The sequence below is a fragment of the Phacochoerus africanus genome, chromosome 8 (genome assembly GCF_016906955.1).
Source record: "Phacochoerus africanus isolate WHEZ1 chromosome 8, ROS_Pafr_v1, whole genome shotgun sequence".
Lineage (NCBI taxonomy): Eukaryota > Metazoa > Chordata > Mammalia > Artiodactyla > Suidae > Phacochoerus > Phacochoerus africanus.
This window is the reverse complement of record NC_062551.1, coordinates 14,200,974-14,227,593: the sequence shown is the minus strand read 5'-3', so window position 1 is coordinate 14,227,593 and position 26,620 is coordinate 14,200,974. Positions and strand designations below refer to the sequence as shown.

Sequence of the window (26,620 nt, the reverse complement as noted above, 5' to 3'; positions counted from 1 at the left end):
CCTATTCCCTCATCTGGGCAGGCAGAATCCTGGTCTGCCCACAGCCTCACCGTGCACAACTCAAGAAGGTGCAGTTGTGTTTTGAAAAGTGCAACGTCTCCGACAAATGTCGGAGGATTTGCGTGATGACGGAGAGGGCTCTTGGTTGTCCCCACGAGAAGAGGGCGAGAGTGGAAGGGTGGAGGCCTCTGTTTAGCGCTGACTCATCTGGCAGGAGGCCGGTGGTGTAACCTTGGCCACTTGGTAACTTTCCTTGAATCATGCACGTCTCTGGTGCAGATAAACGAGCAGGAGCATCCTCGGGGAGTGTGCGTGCCATCTGCAATCTTCTCACAGCCCTCTCCCCCAAGGGAGTGGGGCGGCAGGAGCCAGGGATTGGAAATACAGCCCCTCCCTGGCCCCATTGTACGGATTTAACCATCTACCCACCTCCTGTAGGAATTCATTGGCAGATCGCCGTCCTAGTCCAGGCGTCTCATGCCCAGTCCTCCGCACCCCCACATTTCTCAGTTGGCTCCAAAGGGACAAAACTTCACTCGTTATGTACCCTGACACGAAGCCTTGCCTCTCTGGGCACAGGGCCTCTCTTTAGCCACCTTTAGGGCCACGGTGCTTCGGTGAGGATGGGAAGGGAGAGTCCCCCCGACTTGATCCCCTCCTGCTCCCCATCCCCCTTGCTCTCAATCCTGAATAATCCCCCTGGGCTACCAGCCTGCCAGTGGTCTGAGATGCCAGAACATTTTGGATGCCCATTCCAGCCAGGACCTCTGAGAAGGAATTCAGATCCCTTAGGGTTTTTTTTTTTTTTTTTTTGAGTGTTGGAGAAAAAGTCTCCAGTGGGATCAGAAGCCTCTAAAGGGGGAGTGGTGGTGGTGCGGGCTCCCTTTATGCCTGAGTCAGACCATCGTAGACCCTTGGAATCCCAGCACTTAGGGCCACTTCCAAAGGTCATCCCGGTCCAGCCCTCGGTTTTTGGGTGAGTCAATGTCAAGACTCCACAGAGCAGAGGGAGCATTTAAAGATTTAATCATCTACCCACCTCCAGCAGGAATTCCTGGGGCATTTAAGATGGTGCCTCCCCCAACTCAGAGAAGGAAGGCGTCACCCGGAGCACTCAGGGTTATCACGTGGGGCAGTGTGTCAGGCTAGCACCCCAAGTCTGCCCCCTACCCCCACTCCTGCTGTGAGTGGGACCAGCATGCCCATGAGGGTGGAGAATGGGCAGAGGAAGCCCAGGGGGTGCTCCTGGTGCAGATGCCCTCTCCACTCCTGCTCTCACCAAACAGGCTGGGAGGCCAAGTGTCCCTTCAGGACCTCTCAGCTTGCCGGGACCCCCAGGGTGTCCCTCGGCTAAGCTGGTGTTCAGAAGAAGGGGAACTCAAGGGAAGAAGTGAGTGGGCTTCTGAGACCTGTGGCTGCAGCCGCTGAAAACAGGGTGTTACCTTGTGGAGACAGGTGGGAAAGATAGGATGGCAGGGGAGAGTCAGGGGGAACCTCGCCAGTCCAGGCCTCCTCTCTGGGAAAGCTCCCACTTGCCCAGAATGAGGCTGCAAAAGCCGGTGGGCTCTGTCCTCTCGGTGAGAACAGAAAAGTTCCTGACAGTTGTCACCAGGGCAGCCGGGTGTCACCCAAACTCGAGATCCCAGACCTCAGCCGGCTCTGTGGCCAAACTGCCCCCCTGGGGCCATCGTACACCTTCCTGCATCATCACTGCCCCCTCCCCTCCACCGCAGGTCCCCTGGGGGCGAATGGACACACAAGTTGGGAGTTTTACTGACCGTCTGCATCAAAGTGCTTCCAGATCTCCAGGAATTGCGATGCCGTCAGCTCGGCCAGGTGCAGGTAAGGGGGCTGCTGCTGCGGGCTAGCCATGGCGAGCCGCTCGGAGACCTCAGGCAGCGCCGCGCTCTCCCTGCGCGCCGGCTCTGCTCCCCGCTCTCGGCCAGGTCTTGCGCGCCACGCTGCCTTTATATAGTCCGGAGGCTGCGCCCGCGCCAGGCTGCCAGCAGGGGGCGCGCTCGCTCAGAGAATTGGCCTGGGTCTCAGCGGGGCGGCGGCTGCCCAGGGGCTCCGCAGGGGTTCGCAGACTAGGGGCGCCCATCTGAGCCGAGACCACTTCGCTCTTGGCCAGTGAACAGAGGCTCTTGGGTGCAAAGCGGAGAGGGGCTGCCCTTGCCTTCTCTCTCCTCTTTGATTGTCTTAAATGCAACCTCTATCACCACTTAACCACTAGCAGGGCAATAACAATGGTGTTAACAGCAACCCCACCAATAGGAATAATATTGGAGGTTTGATGGGTCTTTAGGTCCTGGACTTCGAAGTTCCCATGCCTCCTCCCAACTGACCCTTCCATAGCAAGAAGACCAGGGACCACTTTTCTGATGAGGGCACTTAAGACTTCAAATGACCAAAAGACTTGCCCAGCCTGGCTCTTCCCCCCCAACCACTCCCCCCTTCCCGCCCCGGCCCCAGCTCTCATGGCCCCTTAATGGAGCCCCACCTTAGGGAGAAGCTGAGTGTTCTCTAGGCTTTACGGGCTGGGGGGGGGGGCGGCTGGAATCAGCGACCCCCAAGGGAGGATCCAGAAGGGAGTGGAGGAGAGGTTTCCACTGTCCTCTTGTGTTGACGATTGCCCTCGCCTGGGTACCTCCCTCCCACCTCTGGTCCCTCCCTCACCCTGGACAGGCTCTGGGGGTTTTCAGACACCTGTTCAGAGAGTCCCAGAACTAGATCCACCTCTACCAGGTCTTAGCCACGCTCACCAACAGGTCTCGTGGGTACTTGCTTAGGTGGGTGGGCAGAGAAGGTCCCACACTGACCTAGGAATGTCCTGCGCTGGTCTCGGAGAAGTTGGAAGCGTCTGCAGAGGGTACAGCTCGAGGATATAGACAGGAATCCCCAAGCTGGGTCCCCGGGGCTCCCTCCCCATTCTCCCCGGTGGCCGGAGCCTGAGGGCCTGTCCTGCCCTTGTGGACCATTACCCCAAAGTGACAGCTTGGCCCCCCTTCCTCCCCTCTCCTGCTGAGTGACTGCGAAAGGAATTGATGCTCATTAGCATGTGCTAATGAGTGTTAGCTGAACTGCCTTCCAAAGGGAGAGCAAAGGGAAGGAGGTGAGAATGAAAAAGAGGTCGCCAGGGGAGAGAGGAACACCAGGAGGAGACAGAGGGGGCAGGCTGTCCCTTGGGGGAGGGACGCGCCTGGAGTGAGTCTGAAAGAGGCCATACAAAGTGGAGGTTCCAAAACCACTGAATTTTTTTTTGCCCAGCACAAATGTGTTTAGAGTTACCTGCAGGCAGAGGCTCAGAGAGAGAAGGAGTCATAAAAAGCCAGCTTTCCTGACCTGTATGCATCCCCACCCCCCTTGCTGCCAGTGGAGGGTCCAGGGCTGAGAAATTCACCGGAGCGACTGGGAGGCAGGATTGTTCAGTGGAGAAGAGCAGGTACTCTAGAATCAGGTTCTTGGGTTTGAATCCCAGAATAAGCTGTGTGACCTTGGGCTATTACATAACCTATCTGTGCCTCATTTGTTCTCGACTACAAAATGGGAATGTGGATATTTACCTCATAGAATTGTTTTGAGTGTTAAATAAGCTCATGTTCCTGCTGCCCCTTGTGGAGACACAGCTCAGCTGCGGTTGGCTTGGCAAGAAATTCCTTGGCCAGCCTCCCTCCCCTGGGGTAGCTAATGGCTTCTAGAAGGGCTAACCCCAGAGTGAGGCCACGCAAGCTTTTAACCCCTGTGGCTCAGCCCCTCCCAGCTCTGACACTGTCATCTGGGCTCTGCTGGCTCACCTCTTGTGCCCTCCCCTGGCCCAGCTCTGGGGTGAGAGGGCTCATCGCTGGCTCTCCAAAGACCAGAGCCGGGCCCCCCCTTGCTGCTTTGGTTTTCCTGGTGAGGAAGAGAGTGGAGTTCCTGCTGTGTACTCTCCAGAGCTGCTGAGATGGGGGAAGACGTTGGCTTGGCTGGGAGGGGTCTGAGGATGACCACAGGGTGACCACAGGGGCCTCCAAACCCTGCACTGGGCCAGCCCTGTGTTGTTCATTTTATATGCATCCTGGGAGTCTCTTTCTGGGAGGGAGACCCACCCCTAAACTCTCCAAGACACAGGCTCAAGGAGGGCTGCAGAGCCCAAGCACGGTCCCTCTGTCCCCAAGCTGCGTGCTGCAGCAGCAGTCACATCTCGGAGTTTCAAGTCCCCGCTCTGGGGTTGGACAGATGTGCAAAACCCGCTTGGAGACCTTGGACAAGCTATTTAACCTTTCTGAATTTTCTAAAAATAGAGGTAATAATCTCACTGGTTGCACAAAGTCGGTGTAGAGACCGAAAATATGGTGGTCAAGGAGTGAGCGAGCAAGACTCCTGGCAGCTGTAAGTGCTTAATTAAAAGGTGATGAGGAGTTCCCTGGTGGCCTAGCAGGTTGAGGATCTGGCATTTGTCACTGCTGTGGCGTGGGTTGGATCCTTGGCCTGGAAATTTCCACATGCCTCAGGTGCAGCCAAATTAAAAAAAGGGGGGGGGGATGTTATTAACATAGGATGTTAGGAATTTTTCTCGTTGTTCTGAAGTAGTAGCACAAAAGGAGCTGAATACCCCACTTGTAAAGCTTCTCCCCAGAAGCCAGGCTCCTCCTGCCTCCTGGGCTGCCCTCCACTTCTAACCAAGGCTATTGGCTTTAAAAGGAGAAGCTGCCTGGGGGAGAGGGAGGAGCCTTAGTCTTGGGGGCGTGCAGCATTTGTGGCTCCTCTGAAGCCACACTTTGTTGGGGAGACTCTAGAAGACCTCTCCAGATCATGGGGTCATGCCTACAGTAAGGGGATGCTGGTGAGCCCACTTGCCTTGGGAAGCAGAATTTTGGAGTCTGGGCCCCACGTGAGGTCAGAACTGGTGCTTGTTTCTGATGTGGAGCTGTCTCAAGGCCCAGGCTGTCCTGTCCGGGGACTAGGGAAGATGGGGGCGGTCGTGCCCCATTCTCTGCAGCCCTGGGCGGCCGCTGTGGCTCCTGGGAAATGTGCATGAAGTTTAAAGGAGGAGCAGAAGCCAGATCCTGCTGCTGGATCTTTGGTGTTGAAGGAGGCTAGGGTGGAGCTGAAAGGGCTGCACGAAAGCCTCCACTCTACTGTGCAGGAGGCTCGAACTCCCCAGAGCCCAGCCGCCCTTCCTGCAGCCCTCAGGGTGACCGGATAGGTCAGAAGGTCTCCTCCAGCCCCAGCCCCCAGGCACCAGGGAGGAGGTGTCTCAAAGCCAGCCCACCCCTCCTTTCCAGGCTCAGCCCCAAGGCAAGAGCCTAGTCTGGTTTGCAGTGGGGGAGGAGGAGAGCTTTGAATAGGAGAAGGGACTGGAATTTTCAGCTGGACCCCTTCGAGTTTAAATGTCTGAACATCAGAATTAAAACACGGACTCGGATCCAGAAACCTCTCAGGGATGGGCAAGAGATTCAGTGAGCATATTTGGAAGCAGTGGCTATAGAAACAAAACCCGTGCATGTTTCTATCTCAATGGATTGAGACTTTTGTAATTATTTTTGGATGTCTGAGGCTCTGCCTTTTATTTATTTTTATTTTTTATTATTCTTTTAAAGAGAAGTAAGCCTGTATTTCTTTGTTTCACCCCCACATTTGATCACCATGAGGATGACGATGGTGACCCCAGGGAACTTTAGAGGACTTTAAAAAGAAGGCTTTTGCTGTGGCTCTGGCAGAGGCTGGCTGCTGTAGCTCCAATTGGACCCCTCGCCTGGGAGCCTCCATATGCTGCGGGTGTGGCCTTAGATGGACAAAAGACAAAAAAAAAAAAAAAAAAAGAGGGCTTCAATGCATCTTGCCTAGTTAGGTGCTCACAACTAGCCTCTCAGTGCACGATCAGGAAACCAAAGCTCAGAGAGATTCTCCCAATGAAGACCTGGTAGTGGTGGGATAGAGGGAACATTCTGGGTCTTCTGGTTGGCGGAGTCCTCATGGAGCAGATGCCGAGGCCCTGGACAACACGTCCAAGGCTTTTCCCAAGTTCTGACCACTGAGCGCCAGGCTGCCCCGAGTTGCATGGATGATGCCAATCTTCCGTGTCTGAGAAGCCGGGGTGTTCAGCTGACGGCTGGCTCCTCCTTCTCCAGAAGTGGCAAATTGGGTGCCATTCTCCCTTTTGCACCCCCAGCCCCATGGCTGCATCGTAAGAGCTGCAGCCCAGGTCCAAGAATCGGCAAGAAGACTTGCTCTCTGCCTCAGACCCCGGAACTGTTCCCCCAAGAAGGGCGGGAGGGCTGCTGTGAGATGGCGAGATGTAGGAGAACAGATGGCAGACAACTTTGCAGCCAGTATCCACTGGGCCGAGGTAATTGGCAGAGCTGCTCAGAGCACCTGGTGTTATTTTGGAGAACATCAAAGAAAAAGTCAGAAGCCCCGCTCCGTTCCTCCCCCTGCTTGGAAATCTTTCTTCCAGATATTGCTTCTTTGGTCTTTATAATGGTTAGTCCTGGCTACCGGGGTGCCAGAGAGCTGGCCTTGCTTCCCAGAAAGAAGGATGAAAGGGATGCAGGAGCCCAGCAGTTTCCATGGAAACGGATCAGGTGGAGGGAGAAGAGAGTCCAGAGGAACCCAGAGGTGGGAATAGGACTTTTGCAAAAACTGGGTCTGAAGCCTGAGAGTCTGGACAAATATTTCCCTCTGAGCAAAGGATTTGGGTCACCAGGATAGCAGTAGGAGTGGAACGGCAGCAGCTGGGGGCTATTGTTTGACGCCCTCCCACAGGACCCTTTTAGCTCTTGGTTCCTCTGCTAATCAGCAGTTCTATCCTGCGATGGCTGTGTGACCCTGGGCAAGGCTTGCAACCTCTCTGAGCTTTCCTTTCCTTTTGGTAAAATGAGGATAATTCTAGTAATAACTTCCTCACAGGACCTTTGTGAGCTTCAAGAGTGGCAGTGCATGCAAAGAGTGATGTAGGGTCTGGAACACATCAGACACTTGAATGTTGTTATTATAGGTGAGAAAACTGAAGGCTGATGCCAAGGGGATCTCATCCAGTCAGTGCAGCCCGTCTTCCTTGGCCAAAGTGCAATCAGGGATAGGCAAGAAGAGATCACCTTCCAGAATGTGAAGGAGCCACAGGAAGGGACACTCTCTCTATGGCAAACAGACTGCCATGCAGCCGTAAGGTCTGGACTTGCTGCAGCCATCTTGACACCATGAGTCTAGAGTGACCCAAGATGGGGAAGGGCACAGAGTGGGCACCGAGGAAAAAGTCCATATTGTAAAAGGCGAGGCCAAGAGAAATTGAGTTCACGTGACATCATTTGAGCTGCTGGATCACGCTGAGCCTGAAGTACCCTGGATTTTTCAGTTATATGAGTTGACATATACCCATTACGGTTTAAGCCCATTTATACTAGATTTTTCTTTCATTTGTAGCCAGAAAGTTCTAACTGAAAATCCCAGAAGAGGACAATTGTTCTCATGAGACCTGGGCTTGGGAAACCTTCAGGAGCCAGACTCCTCTCTCTCCTTTTTTCTTAGGTCAGCCAGCCACTCCTGCACAGATTCTGTCTCCATCTGCATAGTTTCTCTGGCTTCTCCTCTCCCACAGCACGCGGCCTCACGACTTGGCCTTTCCCTGCCTCTCAGAGCCACCTGGCCTCAAGAGTCACCGCTTCTATTTCCCTGAGTGGCCTGGGCCTCTCTGTTTCCTTTCCCCAAATGCCCAAGAAAAGGATCTGATGGGTCTGCTTCGTCTTGTTTATGTCCAGCCACTCAAATCATAGGTTGCTGCGTAGCTGTGGATGGGACCCACCCCTTTCCCAGGCAGCGGTGGCTGGGGGGCCGGGAGGCGAACAGGGTCGGGGGCAGGGCTGCTGTTTCCCTTCGAGGGAGTTGTGGGCGCCGTGGCGCAGCATTAACGAACACCTCTAGCGGTGGGCACTCAACTTGGAAAACTCAACCAGGCAGTGGGGCATGTTTGCTGATCAGTGAGTCCAGATGTAAAAGAGCCACTGGAGGGGCTGTTGTCGAGAACAGGGGTTGGCAAACTTTCTGTAAAGGTCATATAAAACTTTTTTTTTGTTTCTTTTTTGGCTTTACAGGCCGTAGAGTGTCTGTCTCAACTACTCAGCTCTGCCCTTGTAGCACAGAAGTAGCCAAGGATGATGTGTAAAAGAACATGACTCTGTTTCAATAAAACTTCATTTATATTTAGAAAAACATGCGCTGGGCTGGATTTGGCTTGTGGGACATAGTTTGTTGATCTGTGATCTAGTAGAATAAATTCTAGGCTTTTTCCATCCTCTTAAAGACTCACTTTCTTCTTCTACGACGTTGAGATGCTAATAGAACCTACGTAGACGAATTGTAGTAATTCAGTAAAATGAGGCATGTAAATTGCTTAGCCCTGTGACTGGCACAGAGTAGATAGATAGTGGCAGCTTTTATTTCTCTTGATCATTGGGTGGGATCTCAGAATAACTGGATTCTAGATGCATCGGTTTGCTTAATGAATCTAGAAGCGTCTTCATGTTCTCCGAGATGAGCTGGGAACTGATAATCCCCTCTTTCCAGAAGGTTAGAGTAGATCACCAAAGGACAGGGGTGGAGGAGGCTGAGAAAGATGAGGCTCATGCAAGGAGCCCAGCAGGAAACGTAGCTGCAAATGAATCCAGACCTGCTGGTCCTCCATATGAAGCCACTTGGCCTCTGCTCCGGGACCTGGCAAGGAGCCCTGGGCTGGATTTGCAAACTTGCTTCATTTCCTGCCAGAACAGGACTTCCTGGTGGCTGGGGATTTGGCTCCTTCCACCAAGAATAGGTAAAGGGTCCCTAGAGGAGCATCCAGGATTCTTCAGGATGAAGCAGGGAGGGCTGAGTGAGGTGCTAAGCGATCAGGGCTGCATTCCACTCATTCCTAAACTCATTTAAAATGGAATTATTCATGCTTTCAGAAAACTATTTAATAACCATCGGCTTTGTGCCAGGCATGGTACTAGGCTCTAGGGTCTCGCTGGCTAGAAAACCAAAAATAGTCCCTCCCCTCGGTAGTTTAAAGTTGAGTGGGGGAAACATATTGCTCAAGCCACGCAGTGGATCACAGAAGTGCCAACGTGTGTGTAACAGGAGTCCTCGAACTATCTAAGCGCTTATGGGTGTGAATTAACTGGGAGAAGCCGGGGCGGGAGGGGGGGACATTCCTAGGATTTAAGCTCCATGCCTCATGGTGGAGGCACTGCCACAAGGCCAGTGGGGTTGAAATGTAGTCGTGTGTCCGGTGTGTGGTGGGGGTGACCCCGGAGAGGTAGGCATACACTGGGGTCCATCTCCAGGGGAGGGGGTACCTCGCTTCCACCGGGGCAATCCCTGGAGAAGAGCGCTGGTGCGACCACTGAGCAGCCAACACCTGCAGCAGCTGTGAGGTAGGAGCCCTGGTCAGGGAGGGGGAGTCGGTGGGGCCCCAGCAGTAGATGCTACACCCCAGAAGGACAGGTGCTTCTGGGCAGTCCAGGCAGGGAGAGACGGGGCCAGCCTCTCTGGAGCAGCGGCTGGCAGGGAGGACCTGGTGTTCCTTTGCGTGCCCTCCCCTCCGCAGCACTAGTTACCCCTTCTCACTGCCCTCCTCCCCACTCAGATGCCACTGTGGGGCTGAGAGGATGCAAAAGACGGAACATTTCTCCAAGGGAAACCAATGCCTCCAAAAGTGCCCTTCTGAGCAAAGCAGTGTGGGGGGTGCCGTAAAGTGGCCCTCTTAAAGAATCTCCCGCTTTTCCTGCTCCCGCTGCCCAGCGGGCTGGGGGCACTTTGGCAGGTTGGAGCAATATTGGAAATGAAGAAACTGTATATTCCCTGAGCATCTGTCTGAGTGATGTGTGGCCCCCCTATGCCCAGTTCTTCTTCATCCCCCCTGGAATGGAGGGGGGACCCTTTTTCTTGGGTTCATTACTTTTTCCCGGCTCTCAGCACTGTTTGTGGCTCACATGCACTCAATGAATAGTGGTTGAATGAACAAACAAAGGGAGGGAGAAAGAAAGAAGCTGTTTCTGCTTAGAGAATCAGGACCCTCTGAAAGCTCTAGAAATGACCCTTTGCACCAACCTGGCCAGCTCCACTCCTGACAATCACGTCCCAGGCCTCAGGCCCCCATGGGTCACCCTCGGGTGGGCAGCTGCTCTCCCTGCTGGGGGCTGCAGCGTTCTCTGGTGAGAGGAGCTGCCTGGCTCTCATCCTCTCCTTCATTCGTCAAGCCCCAGGCCTGGCTCATCCCTGCTTCCCTGCCCTGCCTTCCTGCTCGCGTCAGTGGGGATCCCCTCACAGGCACGGGGGACAGGCCTGGGCCGGAAGGAGCCACACTTGGGCGCTTCCTGGAAGCTTCAGCTCCAGCTGTGATTGGCTGATGGTCTGATGCTGGAGCCAGAAGCCCAGGCCAGGTGCAGCCCAGCCCGTGCTGGAGGGTGACAGAGGGCTCCATCCAAAAGGAAGAGAGGAACAGCGGGAGAGGGGAGGGGAGGCCAGGGAATGCGGTTTTCCAGGATCGCAGAGACAGACGGTGAGGTCTGGGCCTCCAGGGTCATCTGCCCATAGTAGATGCCAACTGTGCCCTGCAGAGGTCCCCTCTGATGATGTTGCGGCGCCACCCAGCTGCTGTGAGTGTTGACTGCCGGGGCTCAAAGGGCACTGGTCTCTGGAGAATTGCTGCTTTGCCCAAAGATGCCCCCTACCCCCACAGGGGGACACCCCATCACCAGTGATGGGCAGACACAGGGTCTCTCCCGGTCTAGCCCCCTGCCTTAAGGAGACAGAACTCTGATCCGTTCATGCTCCATAGCTTCTCAGGTACCAGGCTGGACGGTCCGGAGGCCAGACAGCCTCGGAACCTGCACCTTTGCCTGCCTGCGCCCTGCCTCCCTCAGTGATTCACCTGCACAGAATCCCTGTCGCAGGCACACTCTCCGACTAAGATTCCTCTCTAGACACTTGTTGGAAAGCCCCACTCTTCAGTCTCCGACCCTGGTTTCTGACAGTATCTAGAAATGTGTTTTCACCAGAAGGCAGGATATTTCCAGCACGCCAGCCGTTCTAACAAAGTGTTTTAGCACCAGCATTTATCAGCTACATGAACTTGGACCAAGATTTTATTTATTTAATAAAGTCAGTTTTATTCATTTATTTTATTAGAGTATAGTTTATTTACAATGCTGTGCCAGTTTCTGCTATGCAGTAAAGTGAGTCAGTCATACGTATGTATGCATTCCCTTTCTTTTCTTTCTTTCTTTCTCTCTCTCTTTCTTTCTTTTGTCTTCTTTTAGAGCCGCACCTGCGGCATATGGAGGTTCCCAGGCTAGGGGTCGAATCAAAGCTACAGCTGCCGGCCTACGCCACAGCCACAGCCACACCAGATCTGAGCCGAGTCTGCAACCTACACCACAGCTCAGGGCAATGCGGGATGCTTAACCCACTGAGCGAGGCGAGGGATCGAACCCGCAACCTCATGGTTCCTAGTTGGATTTGTTTCCGCTGCGCCACGACAGGAACTCCCATTCCCTTTCTTATATTATCTTCCATCATGGTCTATCCCGAGAGACCGGTTATAGTTCCCTGTGCTGTACAGCAGGACCTCATTGCTTATCCATTCTGAATGTAATAGTTTGCATTTATTAACTCCATACTCCCAGTCTGTCCCACTCAGTACCCTCTCCCTCTTGGCAACCACAAGTCTGTTCTCTATGTCTGTGAGTCTGTTTCTGTTCTGTAGATAGGTTCCTTTGTGCCTCTTTTGGGTTCTACATATAAGTGACGTCATATGGTATTTGTCTTCCTCTTTCTGACTTATTTCACTTAGTATAAGAGTGTCTTTTTTAAATTTTAAATTGATATTTAATTATAAAGCCATATTCCAATAAATTGTCCATATAAAAATTTATAACATTATACAAACTGTTGAATGAATTTACATCTTCTAGAAATATATGAAAATTCATTATTTTTATACAGACTTTCGTTATTTTTCATCTTCCACCTTATTTTTAAAAAAATTACTCCCTGAATTTTATTACATTTTAGTTGTACAATGATCATCACAACCCAGTTTTGCAGCATTTCCATCCCAAACCCCCAGCCCACCCCCCCACCCCCCAACCTGTCTCCTTTGGAAACCATACGTTTTTCAAGGTCTGTGAGTCAGTATCTGTTCTGCAAAGTTCATTGTGTCCTGTTTTTATTTTTTATTTTTTTGTTATTACTCAATGAATTTTATTACATTTATAGTTGTCCAGTGGCCACCACAAACCAAATTTTACAGCATTTCCATCCCAAACCCTCCATCCATCCCTCCTCCCCTCAACTTGTCTCATTTGGAAACCATAATTTTTTCAACATCTGTGAGCCAGTATCTGTTCTGCAAAAAAGTTCATTGCATCCTTTTTTAAGATTCCACATGTAAGCGATAGTTTATGGTGTTGGTGTCTCACCGTCTCTCTGACTTCACTTAGCATGATAATTTCTAGGTCCATTCATATTGCTGCAAATGGCATTATTTCATTCTTTTTTATGGCCAAGTGATATTCCACTGTGTATATGTACCACATCTTCTTAATCCATTCATCTGTTGATGGACATTTAGGTTGTTTCCATGTCTTGGCTATTGTGAATAGTGCTACAATGAACATAGGGGTGCATGTATCTTTTTCAATTAGAGTTTTGTCTGGATATATGCCCAGGAGTGGGATTGCTGGATCATATAGTAGTTATATTTAGTTTTCTGAGGAACCTCTATATTCTTTTCCATACTGGTTGTACCAATTTATATTCCCACGATAGTGTAGGAGGGCTCCCTTTTCTCCACAACCTCTCTGGCATGTGTTATTTGTGGACTTATTAATGATGGCCATTCTGACCAGTGTGAGGTGGTACCTCATTGTGGTTTTGATTTGCATTTCTCTAATAATTAGTGATGTTGAGCATTTTTTCATGTGCCTACTGGCCATCTGTTTAGACTAAGACTTGAACTTCTCAGGGTTTCTCTTTCTGCATCTGAGAAACTGGGATGACGATACAGTCTTGGACGTGGCTCTGGGATAGAGAGGGCTGAGGAGCCGGTGACAGAGAGCCTGGCTTTAGAGTCAGATAGACCCACACAGCTGTGTTAGCTCCTTTCTGTTTTCTCATCCGTAAGATGAAGAGAACTCGGGTGCTGAAGGCATACGTTCCTGAGAGCCCTAAGGACATCAGAGCCCTTCCGACCGAGCCTGACCCACTTAGGGACTATTAGCCATAGGACGTTTATATGACACCTGCACCTACAGACCGAGGGCCTTGTACAAAGTGAGTCTTGTTTTATTATGGGGATGAGATGTCTAAAGTCAGATGTAATAACAATAATGATGATGATGGTGATAAAAAACCTTTGCTAACTTGGGAGAGATGCCTGAAGACTGGCCCAGAAGTGTGGCAGATGGACCCCTCAGGGCCTGATCCATTGGATGCGAGCTGGGTGGGTGGGTGGGGGAACAGACAGATGGAACCGAACCCCGCCCCTCCCCCCTGCCGCCTCCCTGCCTCAGTCCAGTCAGCTGGCAAGGACCGGAGGCCGATGTTCTGCAGCAGCCTGCTGCCTGTGGCTTGCCTGCATGCCAGCCCATTTGTCACCCTGTCATCTCCTCCACACTTGAAAGCAGATCCCCGGGGATCACGGACAAAACACGCAGAACAAGGAGCCGCTTTTTTTTCTTGAGGACTGAAGAAGGAGAGGTGAGGGTGGCAAGCAGCAAAGAATGACCACGGGCTCGTTCTTTTGGAGAGGACATTGTGACCAAGTAGGAGAGGTGCAAATTCTGTCTCCCACGAAGGGGGCAGGGGACAGCAACTCTGGCTCTAGGCAAAATCCAGCCACCTTCTATGGTTGCATGGCCTGCGAGCTAAGAATGTTTTTTACGTTGTAAGTGGTTGGAAAAAATTAGAAGGTTTTATAAAGATGATAGAAAACTCAAATTTCAGTGTCTATCAGTGAGGTTCTATGGGGATACAGCCTCGCCTGTTCATTTGTGAAGTGTCTGCGCCTGCCCTCATGCTATGATGGCAGAATTCGGTAATTGCAACAGAGAGTCTACGGCCAGAGAAGCCAAAAAATGTGCACTGTCTGGCTCTTTTCAGACAAAGCTGGCCGACTCCTGACTTAGTGCCCTGGGCTGGCCGAGTCTGGGTGGCAGGGAGCATCGTCTCATTTGCTTTCCCTCTGAGATTCCATCTCTTTTCAATAACCCTTCCCTGCAAATGGTTGGTACTTTCTTAACACCTGGCTAAGGCATAGGCAAGAACCTGATTAATAAATTCACACTAAGGTGTGGATGACTTAATGTATTGCGCCCTCCTTCTCCCAGGAGATCGGACTGAAGGAATAAATCTTCTGAGTGGTGGAACCTGGGAACTGAGGACCATGTGTGTGTGTGTGTGTGTGTGTGTGTGTATATGTGTGTGCAAGAGAAAAAGAGAGAAAAATGTGTAATCACAAAGGATAGAAGCTGCACAGGAAAGAGGTCATTAGCTTCGTAGGGAATGTACCACCTGGCAGTGCACAGCGTGAGCCCCTTCAGTGGCCCCCGGAACTTCTGAGGGCAGGCTAGAGAAGGTGTGATGCTTCTTCTTTCCTTTTTTTTCTTTTTTTGCTTTTTAGGGCCACACTTGCAGCATATGGAGGTTCCTAGGCTAGGGGTCTAATCGGAGCTGTAGCTGCTGGCCTACACCACAGCCCCGGCAATGCCAGATCCTTAACCCACTGAGCAAGGCTAGGGATCAAACCCACGACCTCATGGTTCCTAGTCGGATTCATTTCCCCTGTGCCACGATGGGAACTCTTTTTTGTTTTTTTTTTTTGGTGTGATGCTTCTTGATGGGAACTGTCTACCCAGAAGGTACAAGGCTTCTTTGATGAGCAGACAGTGCTGGGAGGACATGTAGTCTGTGAACAAGTCAGGACAATGGGGGCACCACCACCTCCCCTTAGGTGCTGCCCAGGAGGTCATGCCCCCATGGCCTGGCCAGAGGACAGCTGACAGCTGGCTTTGTGCCTGTGTTGGCCTGGACATTTGCTCCGAGGGCTCTGGTGCTCCGGGTACCAGCTGCTTGCCTTTGTGCAGAAGCTTACCTTTGTCCTCCTCTCCGCTGCTGCCCAGATCTGAAGGTCAGTCCCAGCCGGAGGGCAGGGCTGGGGCGGCTTGGCTGTGCTGCACAGCGGGTCCCCAGACTGCGGACTCAGCCATCCTGACTTCAGGCTCTCAGACTGGATAGCTGCAATGGGTTTCAGCCAGCCTGTCATCTCTGGTTTCTCCAAGCTGCCCTCCCTTCCAGAACCAGAGAGCACTTTCTGAAATGCCTGCTGGTATTGGCTGAACCGTGTCCATCCCAGCCCCCCAGCCCTGCCCCACCCCGCCATGCATATGTTGAAGTCCAAACCCCTCCAGTACCTCAGCATGTCACTGTATTTGGAGACAGGACCTTTGCAGAGGTAATCAAGCTAAAAGGAGGCCCTCAGGGTGAGCGCCAACCCAGTCTGACTGGTGTCCTTCTAGAAAGAGAAAATTTGGACCCAGAGACACTGGGGCTGCACAGAACAAAGACTACACAGTGAGCAGGTGGCCCCCTGCCAGCCGCAGAGAGGTCAGAATGAAACTGCCCCGGCCAACACCTGGGTCTTGAATTTCTGGCCCCCAGCACTTGAGAAAATGTTTCTCTGGTGTGAGTCACGCATGCTGTTCTGTGGTGTGGTGGCAGCTCTGGAAAACCATACAGCAGCCAAACCGCAGACCTCCGGTTTAGGACCCGCATGGGCTCTCCGTCGTCTAAGATCTGCTCCCTGCGTGGCCCCCAGGCCCTTGGCCTCACCTCCCACCTCCCCACTTGGCCCGCATCCACCCTCACCGCACTCCTCACAGCGACCAGCGTGTGTGTGGGGTCCTCCAAGGCCGAGCCCCCGCATGGGTTGGGTTCCATGCTGGAGGGCTCGCCGCCCTCTCCCCGCGACAGCTCCCACTTCTCCTTCCAGACTCATTGCCGTTGCCTCCTCTGACCTCCCCGATAGGAACACGAGGTAGGGCTAGTGGAGGTGACGTGCCAGATTCCCCAGGGACCAGTCACAGGGCTCTGGGGCCCCGGAACTCAGCACACGCCCCGACCCAGGCTAGAGTGGCACCTCTTCTTGGGGGCTTTCTGTGTGGTGGGTGACAAGCTGGGTACCCCACCTGGATGATCTCGCCTAACTCTCAGCTGGCACGTGGACGTCACATACATCCCCCCCCATCACTGAGGCAAGGGGTCAAATTTGTCCCCAAAGTGCTTGCAACATGCATGTGACAGCTTCTGCGAACTCTGCTCCTAGCAGCTTCCACACCTGCTCCTTCCTCAGCTGCCACCTGAGCCACTTCCCCTTGAAGGGAAGAGCTCTTGCGGGGTGAAGCCAAACGTTGCCTGATACCAAGCCCTGGCTTGGCCTCCTTCCCTTCCAGGTCCTGCTCCCCCGGGCCACCCCACCCCCCACCCCCGGCCCAGCTGGCTCTTCCTGGCAGCGTTTCCTTATTAATAACATTCCCCAAATCCTTGTTCCACTTCTGGCAGGGTCTGACCTAAGATGGGATCAGCAAAGCTTTTCTGGAAAGGGCCAGATAATAAATATTTAATACATATCTTGGGCTTTGGGGGCCTCATAGTCTGTTGTAGCTACTCAACTCTTGCCATCCTGGTGCTCAGCATCCACAGGCAGTACTGAATGTGTGTGTCCTTGCTGTCCTCCAATAAAACTTCTTTTTTTTTTTTTTAACCTTTTTCTAGGGCTGCTCCCGTGGCATATGGAGATTCCCAGGCTAGGGGTCCAATCGGAGCTGTAGCCACCAGCCTACACCAGAGCCACAGCAACGCAGGATCCGAGCCACGTCTGTGACCTACACCACAGCTCACGGCAGCAACGCTGGATCCTTAACCCACTGAGCAAGGCCAGGGATCGAACCTGCAACCTCATGGTTCCTAGTCGGATTCGTTAACCACTGCGCCATGACGGGAACTCCTCCAATAAAACTTCTTAAAGAAACAGGAGGTGGGCTGTGTTGAATCTGGGGGCCATGGTTTGCTGACTTTAGACCAAAGGCAACAGCCCTGGAAGCTTGGTGCTCTGTCACATCCTCATTTTTAGACACAAAAAAGCCCCCGAGGTACAGAGAAGTTAAGTAGCCCTCCAGAGGCCTCATGCTGGTGAGTGGCAGGCTGACAGCCTGGCTCTGAAGCCTCGGTGCAGAAATGCTCCCTGCATTGAGGGTCCAGTAAGCCAGTGGCTCCAGGTGTCTTCCAGGGTGAAAGGACACGGTGCAGGGAAGAAAGTTCTGGTGGGCTTAACTCGCCTCCATCTCCAGAAGGAGGAGTAGCAGGTCTATTGGTGGGGGTGGGGTGGTGCATCGACTCTAAGTTTCTGGGTGGCTTCTAAACCATTATCGGTGCATTTGCCTTCCTAAAGCACGGAGTGGACTGAGGAGGACTCCTGGAATCTTATCTTTTGTGAAATTTCTATGGTGGAAGGACTTTTAAAATAGCACCAGGTTTTTGGACAAATTTAGTGGTAATTACCCGGCGGCTTTGGCACCCTGGCCAGCGTGCTGCCGCCGCTGTCGGGCCGCGGGACTTGGAGCGTTCCCCCAGCCTTGAATCCTGAAGGAGTGAATTGAGGTTGTCAGTACACCCTGAATTTTCCAGCTCAGGCAAGAGAGCTGCTTCCTTATAAGGGTCTCCAACTTGAACGTGATTCGGATGGCGCCGTGGCAGATCCTCGCGTTCTTCGCATGTCAGGAGTGGGCTCGGGGCTGGAGGAGCCCAGGTTGGTCCCACTCAGTGGCAGCCAAACCGAGATGCTTTCTGGCCAGTTTTCTGTGTGTTTGTGTATGTGTACACTTTTTCTGAGCCAAAGTAATTTATATTCGTTGTAGTAGATGCTGCCAAACAAAAAGAAAAACCACCCACAATCCTACCCCCTGGGCTAGCAATTTATTAAGTCCTTTCATTCTCGTGCCTGTGTATATATTCATACATTATATATTATAAAAATGGGATCCTACTGCACACATGGCTTCCTTTCAGTGACATAGTTTGACCACCTTTCCATGTCATTGCATATCCTTCCACAATGTTTTTTCAAATGGCCATTCATGATAGACTCTTGGTATGCATGTATCATGACAATTTACCAGTTCCTTTTTATCAGGGAAAAGATATTGTTCCCAGTTATTTGCTGTTATAAACAGAATAGCTAAACCTCTGTTCATTGAGGATCCCTTATGATTTTAGGAGTGAAATTGCTGGGGCTTTGGGTAACTTTGGGGAGGCAGGAATCTTATGGATCTGTTCTAATTTACCTACAGCTTCTTGACTAGACATTCTAAGAAAGCGGTTAAAGGTGCAGGTTCTGAAGACTGAGCAGCTGAGTTTGACTCCCAGCTCTGTCTAGAAGAAGTTTGGGATCTTGGGCATATTACTTAGCCTTACTTTCTCAGTTTGTAATGTTGGAACAACAAGAGTGCCTGGCTTTTTTGTGTACAGTGACAATGATCTATTCTCTGCCATCCGTCTGTCCTTGTTCCCTCCTGCTCCCCCCGCCTCGCTGATGGAATAGTCAGTAGCATGTCTACCACAGGACCTTTGTACTTGCTGTTCCCTCAGTGCGATACATTATTTGTCCAGATCTCCACATGACTGACTTCCTCAATTCCTTCAGGTCTTGGTTCTGATGGTCAAGCCCCTTTCTGACCATGTCCTGTCCATCACTCTCTGTCACTTTATTGGATTTTATTTTTCTTAGACCCCTATGCTTTCCTGACACATGACATGTCTACTTGCTTTTGTCTATCTCTCCTCCTTCCTGAGAATATAAGTTCTTGGAGGGTTAGGAGTTTATTTTCTTCACGACCATGTCCCCAGTGTCTGGATTATATTGTCTGTTGCATAGAAGGTATGCAAACGTAATTTTTGGAGTGAGTGAATTTCACATTTGAGGTAGTGAGTACAGTGCTAAGCCCAAGTTGATGTGCAATGAATTGTAATTTCATCTCTTGGAAGAGCTGAATGGCATGGATGAGCAGTTGAAATGGCGTGTTCCGGGGGCTGAAGCAGGGGTGACATGCTGAGGAAGTGAGGGGGAGGCGGACTGGATGTCTTATTTCATGAGCAGCCACTAGTGGAGCAGGGGTTGAAGCTGGCTGGGCTGATGGGCACTGGAGAGGTGTGGCCACAGCGCCCCCTTCTCTCCCCTTTCTGCTCCCTCCGCCTCAAACTCAGAGCCGCTTCTCACCTGATCTCTTCTTGCACTGTTGGGTTTTAAAGTGGAAAGCTGCCCTTGGAAGCCCATGACAAACCCAGGGCCTCCCCTTCCTGCACTTGCTTTTTTCTGGAGCTGCCCTTCTCCTCGCCTTCACCCCCATCCTCCACGCTGCAGCTGCACCGAGTAGCTTCCTGCACCCTGGATGCTCTCTGCCATCTCTGGGCTTTGGCATGTGCCATTCTCTCTGCCTGGAGCTCCTTTTCTTTGTTCTGTCCATTTGCTCAGTTGCCCAGCCTTCAAGACTCAACTTAGGTCTTGCCTGGGAACCCTTCCCACCACCCCTGTCCACAGACCGGTGCCTCTGTGCCCCACTCTTTGGCTCTCACCGTGTTGTAATTCTCTTTTCTTCTTGGCCTCCCTGACTACACGGCCCAGGGGAACACAGGTACTCTGCAGTGCTCACCGTGTATCCTCACTGCCTTGCCTGACACGCAGAGGGTGTTGGGTGCCGTTGAGTGAATGGATTAATGATGAAATAGGCACCGTTCAGTGTCAGCCGGAAGTGTCTTCTGGGCAGAGTGCCTGCTCACGGTCATGTGGTCTGTAGGTGACAGGGCCTGAAGTCTCAGGTTCTGGCTCCCAGGCTTTCGCTGGCCCTGGATCTGGGTTTGCTTGCTCAACAGGCAGCAAAGCCAGTCTCTTGACGCTGGGTTGCAGTGAAGGAAAGTGTAGCATTTATTGCAGGTGCCAAGCAGGGAGAATGGGCAGCTAGTTCTCAAAAGACCTAAACTCTCCTATGGCTTTCAGGGAAGGGTTTTTTTTTTTTTTTAATTTCTTTTTTCCTTTTTAAAAAAAATTTATTTATTTATTTATTTTTTACTTATTTAGGAAAGGGTTTTTTTAAAAGGCAGTATGAAGGGTGTGGGTGGCAGGGTGCCTGCTAAGCTCATGGACATTCTTCCTATTGGTTGGTGGTGGGGTAACAGGTTGGCGGTGAGGTTTTGGGGGGTCACCATCATCCACCTTCCTGTCCCAGCCGGCTTGGGGTCTATGTGTTCGTAGTCAGCGGTTTCCATTTGGTGGGAATCTGGTTTCTGTAAAAACAACTTAGGGATGTATATCAGGCATTGTTATCTATGTCCCATGGGGAGGAACAGAAGGTCCTGTGACTCTGCTCTGTGGCTGACCTAGTGTTTAAATGACCACCGGTTTCCTGGTCCAACCGTTATTTTGTTACCACATGTTCGCATTTTCCTAATCATTAATTCTCCATCCAGGCTTTTGAGACTCAGGGAAGCCTGACGTCTTTCACTTCAAGAGATAGGACACAGGGTGGGGATGGGGTGCTTATAATACTAGAGAGGGTCCTTCAGGGTCCTGCTTGGTTTCGAGGGCAGTACTACCATGGTTTCTGGATGAAGCGTCCTTCTGTGTCTAGGGGAGCAGCATTCTCTGCTTGGCGTGCCAGCCCTGTCAGATTCAAATGCTTTAGCCAGTTTCTATAAATGTGGATATTTCAATCGGGCAGCAGCTGCCATGGCAACTGGCTGAATCTTAGAACTGGGGTACTAGGCACAGACCAGGGATACCTTTTAAAGGGCTCTCTTTGAATTGTGCTGGTGTCTGGAAGCTCATGAGTGAGAACCGACTTGGCCCAAGTGCTCCATGATGCTCAAACACTGTGCTTCCCTCTTTCTGGGAAGGGACCTTTCAAGACTTTCACTGGTTGTCTTTGTGGCATGTCCATCTTATTCTCTTGGATCCCAGGTTGTTTGGTGCTCAGATGAGGCAGGCTGAGATTTTCCTTGTTACGCCATGGGTTATAAGACTGGGGAAGGGGTATGATAAGACAGGGAGATTAAGGTCATATATACCTCTAATAGTCTGTTCTCATCATATTTCCAAGTAATAACTCAGGCTCATGGAGAACCCTTTGCCTCTGAAGCTTTCTTTAAGTGGCAGAATGCTAGTTTTTTTTTCTTTTCTTTTCTTTTTTTTTTTCTTTTTAGGACTGCACCTGAGGCACGTGGAAGTTCCAGGCTAGGGGTTGAATCGGAGCTGCAGCTGCCAGCCTACACCACAGCCACATGAAAACGGGATCCAAGCTGTGTCTGCTACCTACACCACAGCTCATGGCAATGCCGGATCCTTAACCCATTGAGTGAGGCCAGGGATCGAACCCGCATCCTCATGGATATTAGTCAGATTTGTTTGTGCTGAGCCACAGCGGGATCCCCGGCAGGATGCTGTTTTTGTTTTTGTTTTAACTTTGTTGTTGTTGTTGTTGTTGTTGCTTTTTAACTTTTTTTTTTTGTCTTTTTGCTATTTCTTGGGCCGCTCCCATGGCATATGGAGGTTCCCAGGCTAGGGGTCCAATCAGAGCTGTAGCCACCGGCCTACGCCAGAGCCACAGCAACGCTGTTTTTTGTTTTTTAAGTTTGATTGAAGTATAGTTGATTCACAAGTTTGTGAAAATTTCTGCTATATGACAGTGATTCAGTTGTACATATATACACATCCATTCTCTTTCAAATTCTTTTCCCACATATATTATCACAGAATATCGGGTAGAGTTCTCTGTGCTATACAGCAGGTACCCATTGGCCAACCATTCAAAAATACCTCAGTGTGCATATGCCAACCCCAAATTCCCTAGTCCATCCCTACCCCCCCACCCTCAGCCACATGACACTATTTTTGAAACATTAACTAATGTTATTTCCCCATGGGATTTTTGTTCTCCCCATTCAAACTATATGACTGTGTGATCAACATTTTGCAACACAAACCACTGTGGATGTGCATACAGCTGTTCAGGTTGTGCACTGCATAAGTTCAGTCGGTGCTCACCGAATTTTGCAGTATGATAGCCCTGAAAATGGATATAATAACAAAAGAAAGGTGAGATGCCTCAGGGATTTTGCATTCAAGAGCCTTGGCCTTAGGGGAATAAAATAATTCCAATTATAGATAAAAGGATGAGGGAATGTTGGAAAACTAAGAAGGATTCTACAGCCTCAGTCTAAATAAAGATTGATTCCTTGGATTATCAGAGGGAGAAGAGATAAATTTGTAGAAGTTAGTGGCTCCCTTGGAATAGGACCCTGCACTCTGCTCCCTGGTTAGGGTGGGAGGGTGTGGCAAAAACCTCAGGTCCGTTTGCAGAATCGAGAATCTCATTGGAGGAGTTTCCTTGTAGCACAGTGGGTTAAGGATCTGGCATTGTCACTGCAGCAGCTCAGATTGCTGCTGTGGCACAGGTTTGATTCCTGACCTGAGACCTTCTACATGCTGCAGGCATGGCCAAAAAAAAAAAAAAAAAAAAAAAGTCTCGGTGATTTTGTGGGACATTGTGCCCCATATCCCTGGTGGAGCACCAGGAAAGAAAGGGCTGCATGATAATTCCAGGCAGACAGGGCAGCCAAGGGTGAGGGGCAGTGGGATTTTTCCAGTGCTGTGGGCATAGCATCAGAGCTGGCCAAGGAGTCACTGAGACTGACCAATCCTGTAGCCAGATCAGTTTTCCGGGCCATCTTCTGTATGGACCAGTGATAAGGGTGGATGGGGTGATGGCTGGATCCAAGGAGGCTGGAGTGGACAGTGGACAACCAGAACCAAACTTTCCTCTACCCCACTCCTCAACAGTCCTAGGTGTTTAGATGCAAGTATATGGGGATCCTTGATTTGGCCAAGGTTTGGTGTCTGTTCTCTGATGGGATGAGAAATGAAGTAGAGATTAAGTTGCATTAAAGAAAAACAAGATTATGTTTGTTGCAGTCAGTCCTGAGTCTTGGATACAAGATTAGCTCCTGCAACAACAAATTGCTGCAAGATTCACAAAGAGAAGTCAGATTGTCTGTCACTGGCTTATGCTGGTAGTTATCCACCAGCTCTGCTTATTAGAAATACCCAGGGAGCCTGTAAAAACACACGTGTACTTTTCGACTTGGAGAAGCAGACTGCCTCAGGCGGGGCTGGCCTGTGCATCTGCTGGCTGGATTAGTGCCTAAAAAGTAGCCGGTGAGAATCTTTCCTAGTGGAATTTGCTGTGTGATTTTGGGAAATTTTCTTATTCTTTTTCCTCTTTCATTATTGATAAAAGTGGGTAAACCTTTCTTCTTATGAGTGACTCTGAACACTCAGACATTCTCAGAGGAAACAAAAGAACAGCATATAGCAATGCTATTCATTAAAAAGCATTCAGTGATTACTTATTATTTATTTATTTATTTTGCTTTTTGGGGCCGCACCTGTGGCATATGGAGGTTCCCAGGCTAGCTAGGGTCGAGTCGGAGCTACAGCTGCCAGTTGTTGCTGCAGCCACAGCAACGCAGGATCCGAGCTGTGTCTGTGACCTACACCACAGCTCATGGCAGTGCCATATCCCTTACCCACTGAGCCAGGTCAGGGATCGAACCCGAGACCTCACGGTTTCTAGTCGGATTCATTTCTGCTGCGCCATGACGGGATCTTCCTGTGATTACTTTTTAAAAAGTAGTTTTTGGCACTTAGAAATCCATTCTTTAAGATTAACAGATAAAGTAATAAACTGATGATGATGATGCTAAAACTAGTTACCTAAAGGGGAAGAAGGAATAGGAGGAGGGTACAGCATTCAAAGCCCAACTTCTCAGAATTTATCTTTTCTGTACATTTGACTTTGGAAAGTATAAGTATTTTTATAAGATTATGAAACAATATAACTGAAAAAAAAAAGGAAAGAAAAACCCCAAGTAACTGAAAAATGAAAATAATTCCCGAGATTCCTATTGTGGTGCAGTGGGTTAAGGATATGGTGTTGTCACTGCAGCAGGTTGGGTCACTGCTGTGGCACAGGTTCAATCTGTAGCTCAGGAACTTCCACATGCTATAGGCATGGCCGAAAAAAAAAAAAAAGAAAATTACAATCCCTGAAAACCGAAAGAAACTTGAACCACTAGAATCTGATTGTGTACCAAGTTGGAAGCACAAACAAAAAAAATGATTTCATAGGACTTTTAAAACATACTAATTGTACATATCTAGTAGAATATATCCTAAGGGCAAAATAACTGAAAAATAGATCTTAAACTGTTTTCAGGAAAAATATCATTCAAAATAATAGTAGTAGTGGTATTGAAAACTGTCTCTCTCTTCCCCTCCCTCTTTCTCTTTCACACACACGACACAGTAAAATAAATAAGTAATGATGTTGTTAGAAACCAAGATTTCCATGAGAAAAAAAGATGCATATTTAAATTTAAGACTAAAAAGTCTGTAATTTAACATCTGAATTGGAAATAGTTGAGATTGATGATGTGTTTTCTCTTTTAAAACATGTGCGTGCACACGCGTGTGTGCGCACACACACACACACACACACACACACACACTATTTGTATTTCCTGCATGCGTAAGCTCCTAAAGCCTAGAACAATTTTCGATGCCATAGCAACAAGAAGCCCAGGGCTCCGTTATAGTCTCCAAATACCGTTCAGCAGGTAAAGGGGACATTTCAGCCATGTACAGCGTGTGGAACTTGTTTAGATCCTGATGTGAGCAGAACCACTTTTAAGAGACATTTCTGAGATGATTGGAAAAATTTGAAGACCAGCTTGGTATTTGATGAAATCAAGGAATTGTGCTATTTGTGTTTCGGCTATGTTTTTGAAAAGGAGACCTTCTCTTTTAAAGATACATACGGACGTATTCACAGAAGACATCTCTTGGATTTGCTTTAAAATAATCCAATAGGAATGGGGGGCAGGGGGGTGGCAGTGGGTGGAGGTATAGAAGGAAGACTATGGGACACATGCTGCTCATTGGTTTGATGGGGGCTCCTTGGACTAGTCTCTGTCCTTTTGCGTATGTTTGAAAATTTCCATCCAAAGTTGCTTCAATACAGCTTAGAATAGATTTACAAGGAGATCCTGCTGAGTAGCATTGAAAACTATGTCTAGATACTCATATTGCAACAGAACAAAGGGTGGGGAAAAAATGTATACATGTAAGGATAACTTGATACCCTTGCTGTACAGTGGGAAATAAATAAATAAATAAGAAAAAAAAAAACAAAGTTGCTTTAGTAGAAAGAAAAGAGGGAGAAGAAAGAGGAGGACATTGCCTACGTTTCCTAGACTCTGAAGTTGTCCTCAGAGAGAGAAGTCCAGGTACCTCCAGGCACTGCAAGCACGTCCCTCCGCCCCAGAGGTCACACTGCCTACCGGGCAGAGACACATGACTGGTGACCTAGGCAGTGATTCGGAAATCATGGCAGTGAGTTGGATAATCCATTTAGAGCAGCTGGCTGAGCTGGCTGGTGGAAGGGCAGCCGGGAGCACAAGTGCAGGGAAGAGGGGAATGGGATCGGCTCTGGGCCCTGTACCTTCTTTTCTGTAGCCAGGGCTTTTAAAGGCAACAAATCCTATTTTTTAAAGTACTCTAGTTCTACTTAGAAGGTATCACTGGGAAGGGACCCACTGAGTCAGGCTCTGGAGGCACTTGTGTGACTCCAGCTTTAAAATATTTTGTCACACTAATTTTTTTGCAGATTATAAAAATAACACAATGACTATGTTATTAAATAACCTATTATGAAAACACACCATGTTTTGTGAAAGGAGCCAGATACAGCAGTGTACAGAGGATATATTCCATTTATAGAAAATTCAAAAAGAATTAAATGATGTTGTTGACACACACACATGGTTAAGAGAGAGAAAAAACAAGGGCGTGAACAAGAAGATGCTGAGGAGAAAGGCTATTTTTAGTGAGAAAGGAGGGGGCTTTCTATGATCAGAAAGGACATAGTGGCACTTCTGGGGGAGGGCAAATGTGAGTAGTGGTTACATGGGTGTTGATTCTACAATTTACCAAGCTGCAAATTTATGTTTTCTGCTTGTGTTTCTGGATGTGTTATATTGCACAGTATAAAATATAAAAAAAATTTACCTTGCCTGTAGAAAGTTAAGAAAATAAGAAAAAATTACAAAATAGAAGAAGACAGACCACCCACGATCAGTCCATCAGAAAGTAACCACTGTTGACATTTCTATGTGAATCATTCTGGAAAGAGTTGACCTTGGTGGTTAAGGAGAGGACTTTGGAGTTAAATACACCCAGCAGGGTTCCGGTCTTGGTCTTGCCACAGGCTAAATGTGAGAACTTGAGCAACTGACCAAAGTTCTCATCTGCAAAGTGAGGGATGATGACAATACCTACCTTTGAGGGTTGTCATGGGGATCAAATTAAATAATGCACCACGAACACCCAGAAGGTAATAAATGCGCAATGTGTTAGCTGTTTTTAGCTCATTCCAGTCCTAACATTTTTTATGTGTATTATGTGTAACCTGTATATTATATACATGTATAATAAATA

At 49.7% G+C, this 26,620-nt stretch overlaps 1 protein-coding gene across 1 annotated transcript in view; it reads right to left on the bottom strand.

The window, feature by feature from the left end:
• CALB2 (calbindin 2) overlaps window positions 1-1,933 on the bottom strand; it is a 28,109-nt gene extending 26,176 nt beyond the window's left edge. Inside the window, exon 1 of the mRNA XM_047792977.1 lies at window positions 1,779-1,933. Coding sequence (XP_047648933.1) covers window positions 1,779-1,872 — 94 coding nt within the window. The 5' untranslated portion in view covers window positions 1,873-1,933. The remainder of the gene's footprint in view (window positions 1-1,778) is intronic.
• Window positions 1,934-26,620: the final 24,687 nt, after the last annotated feature.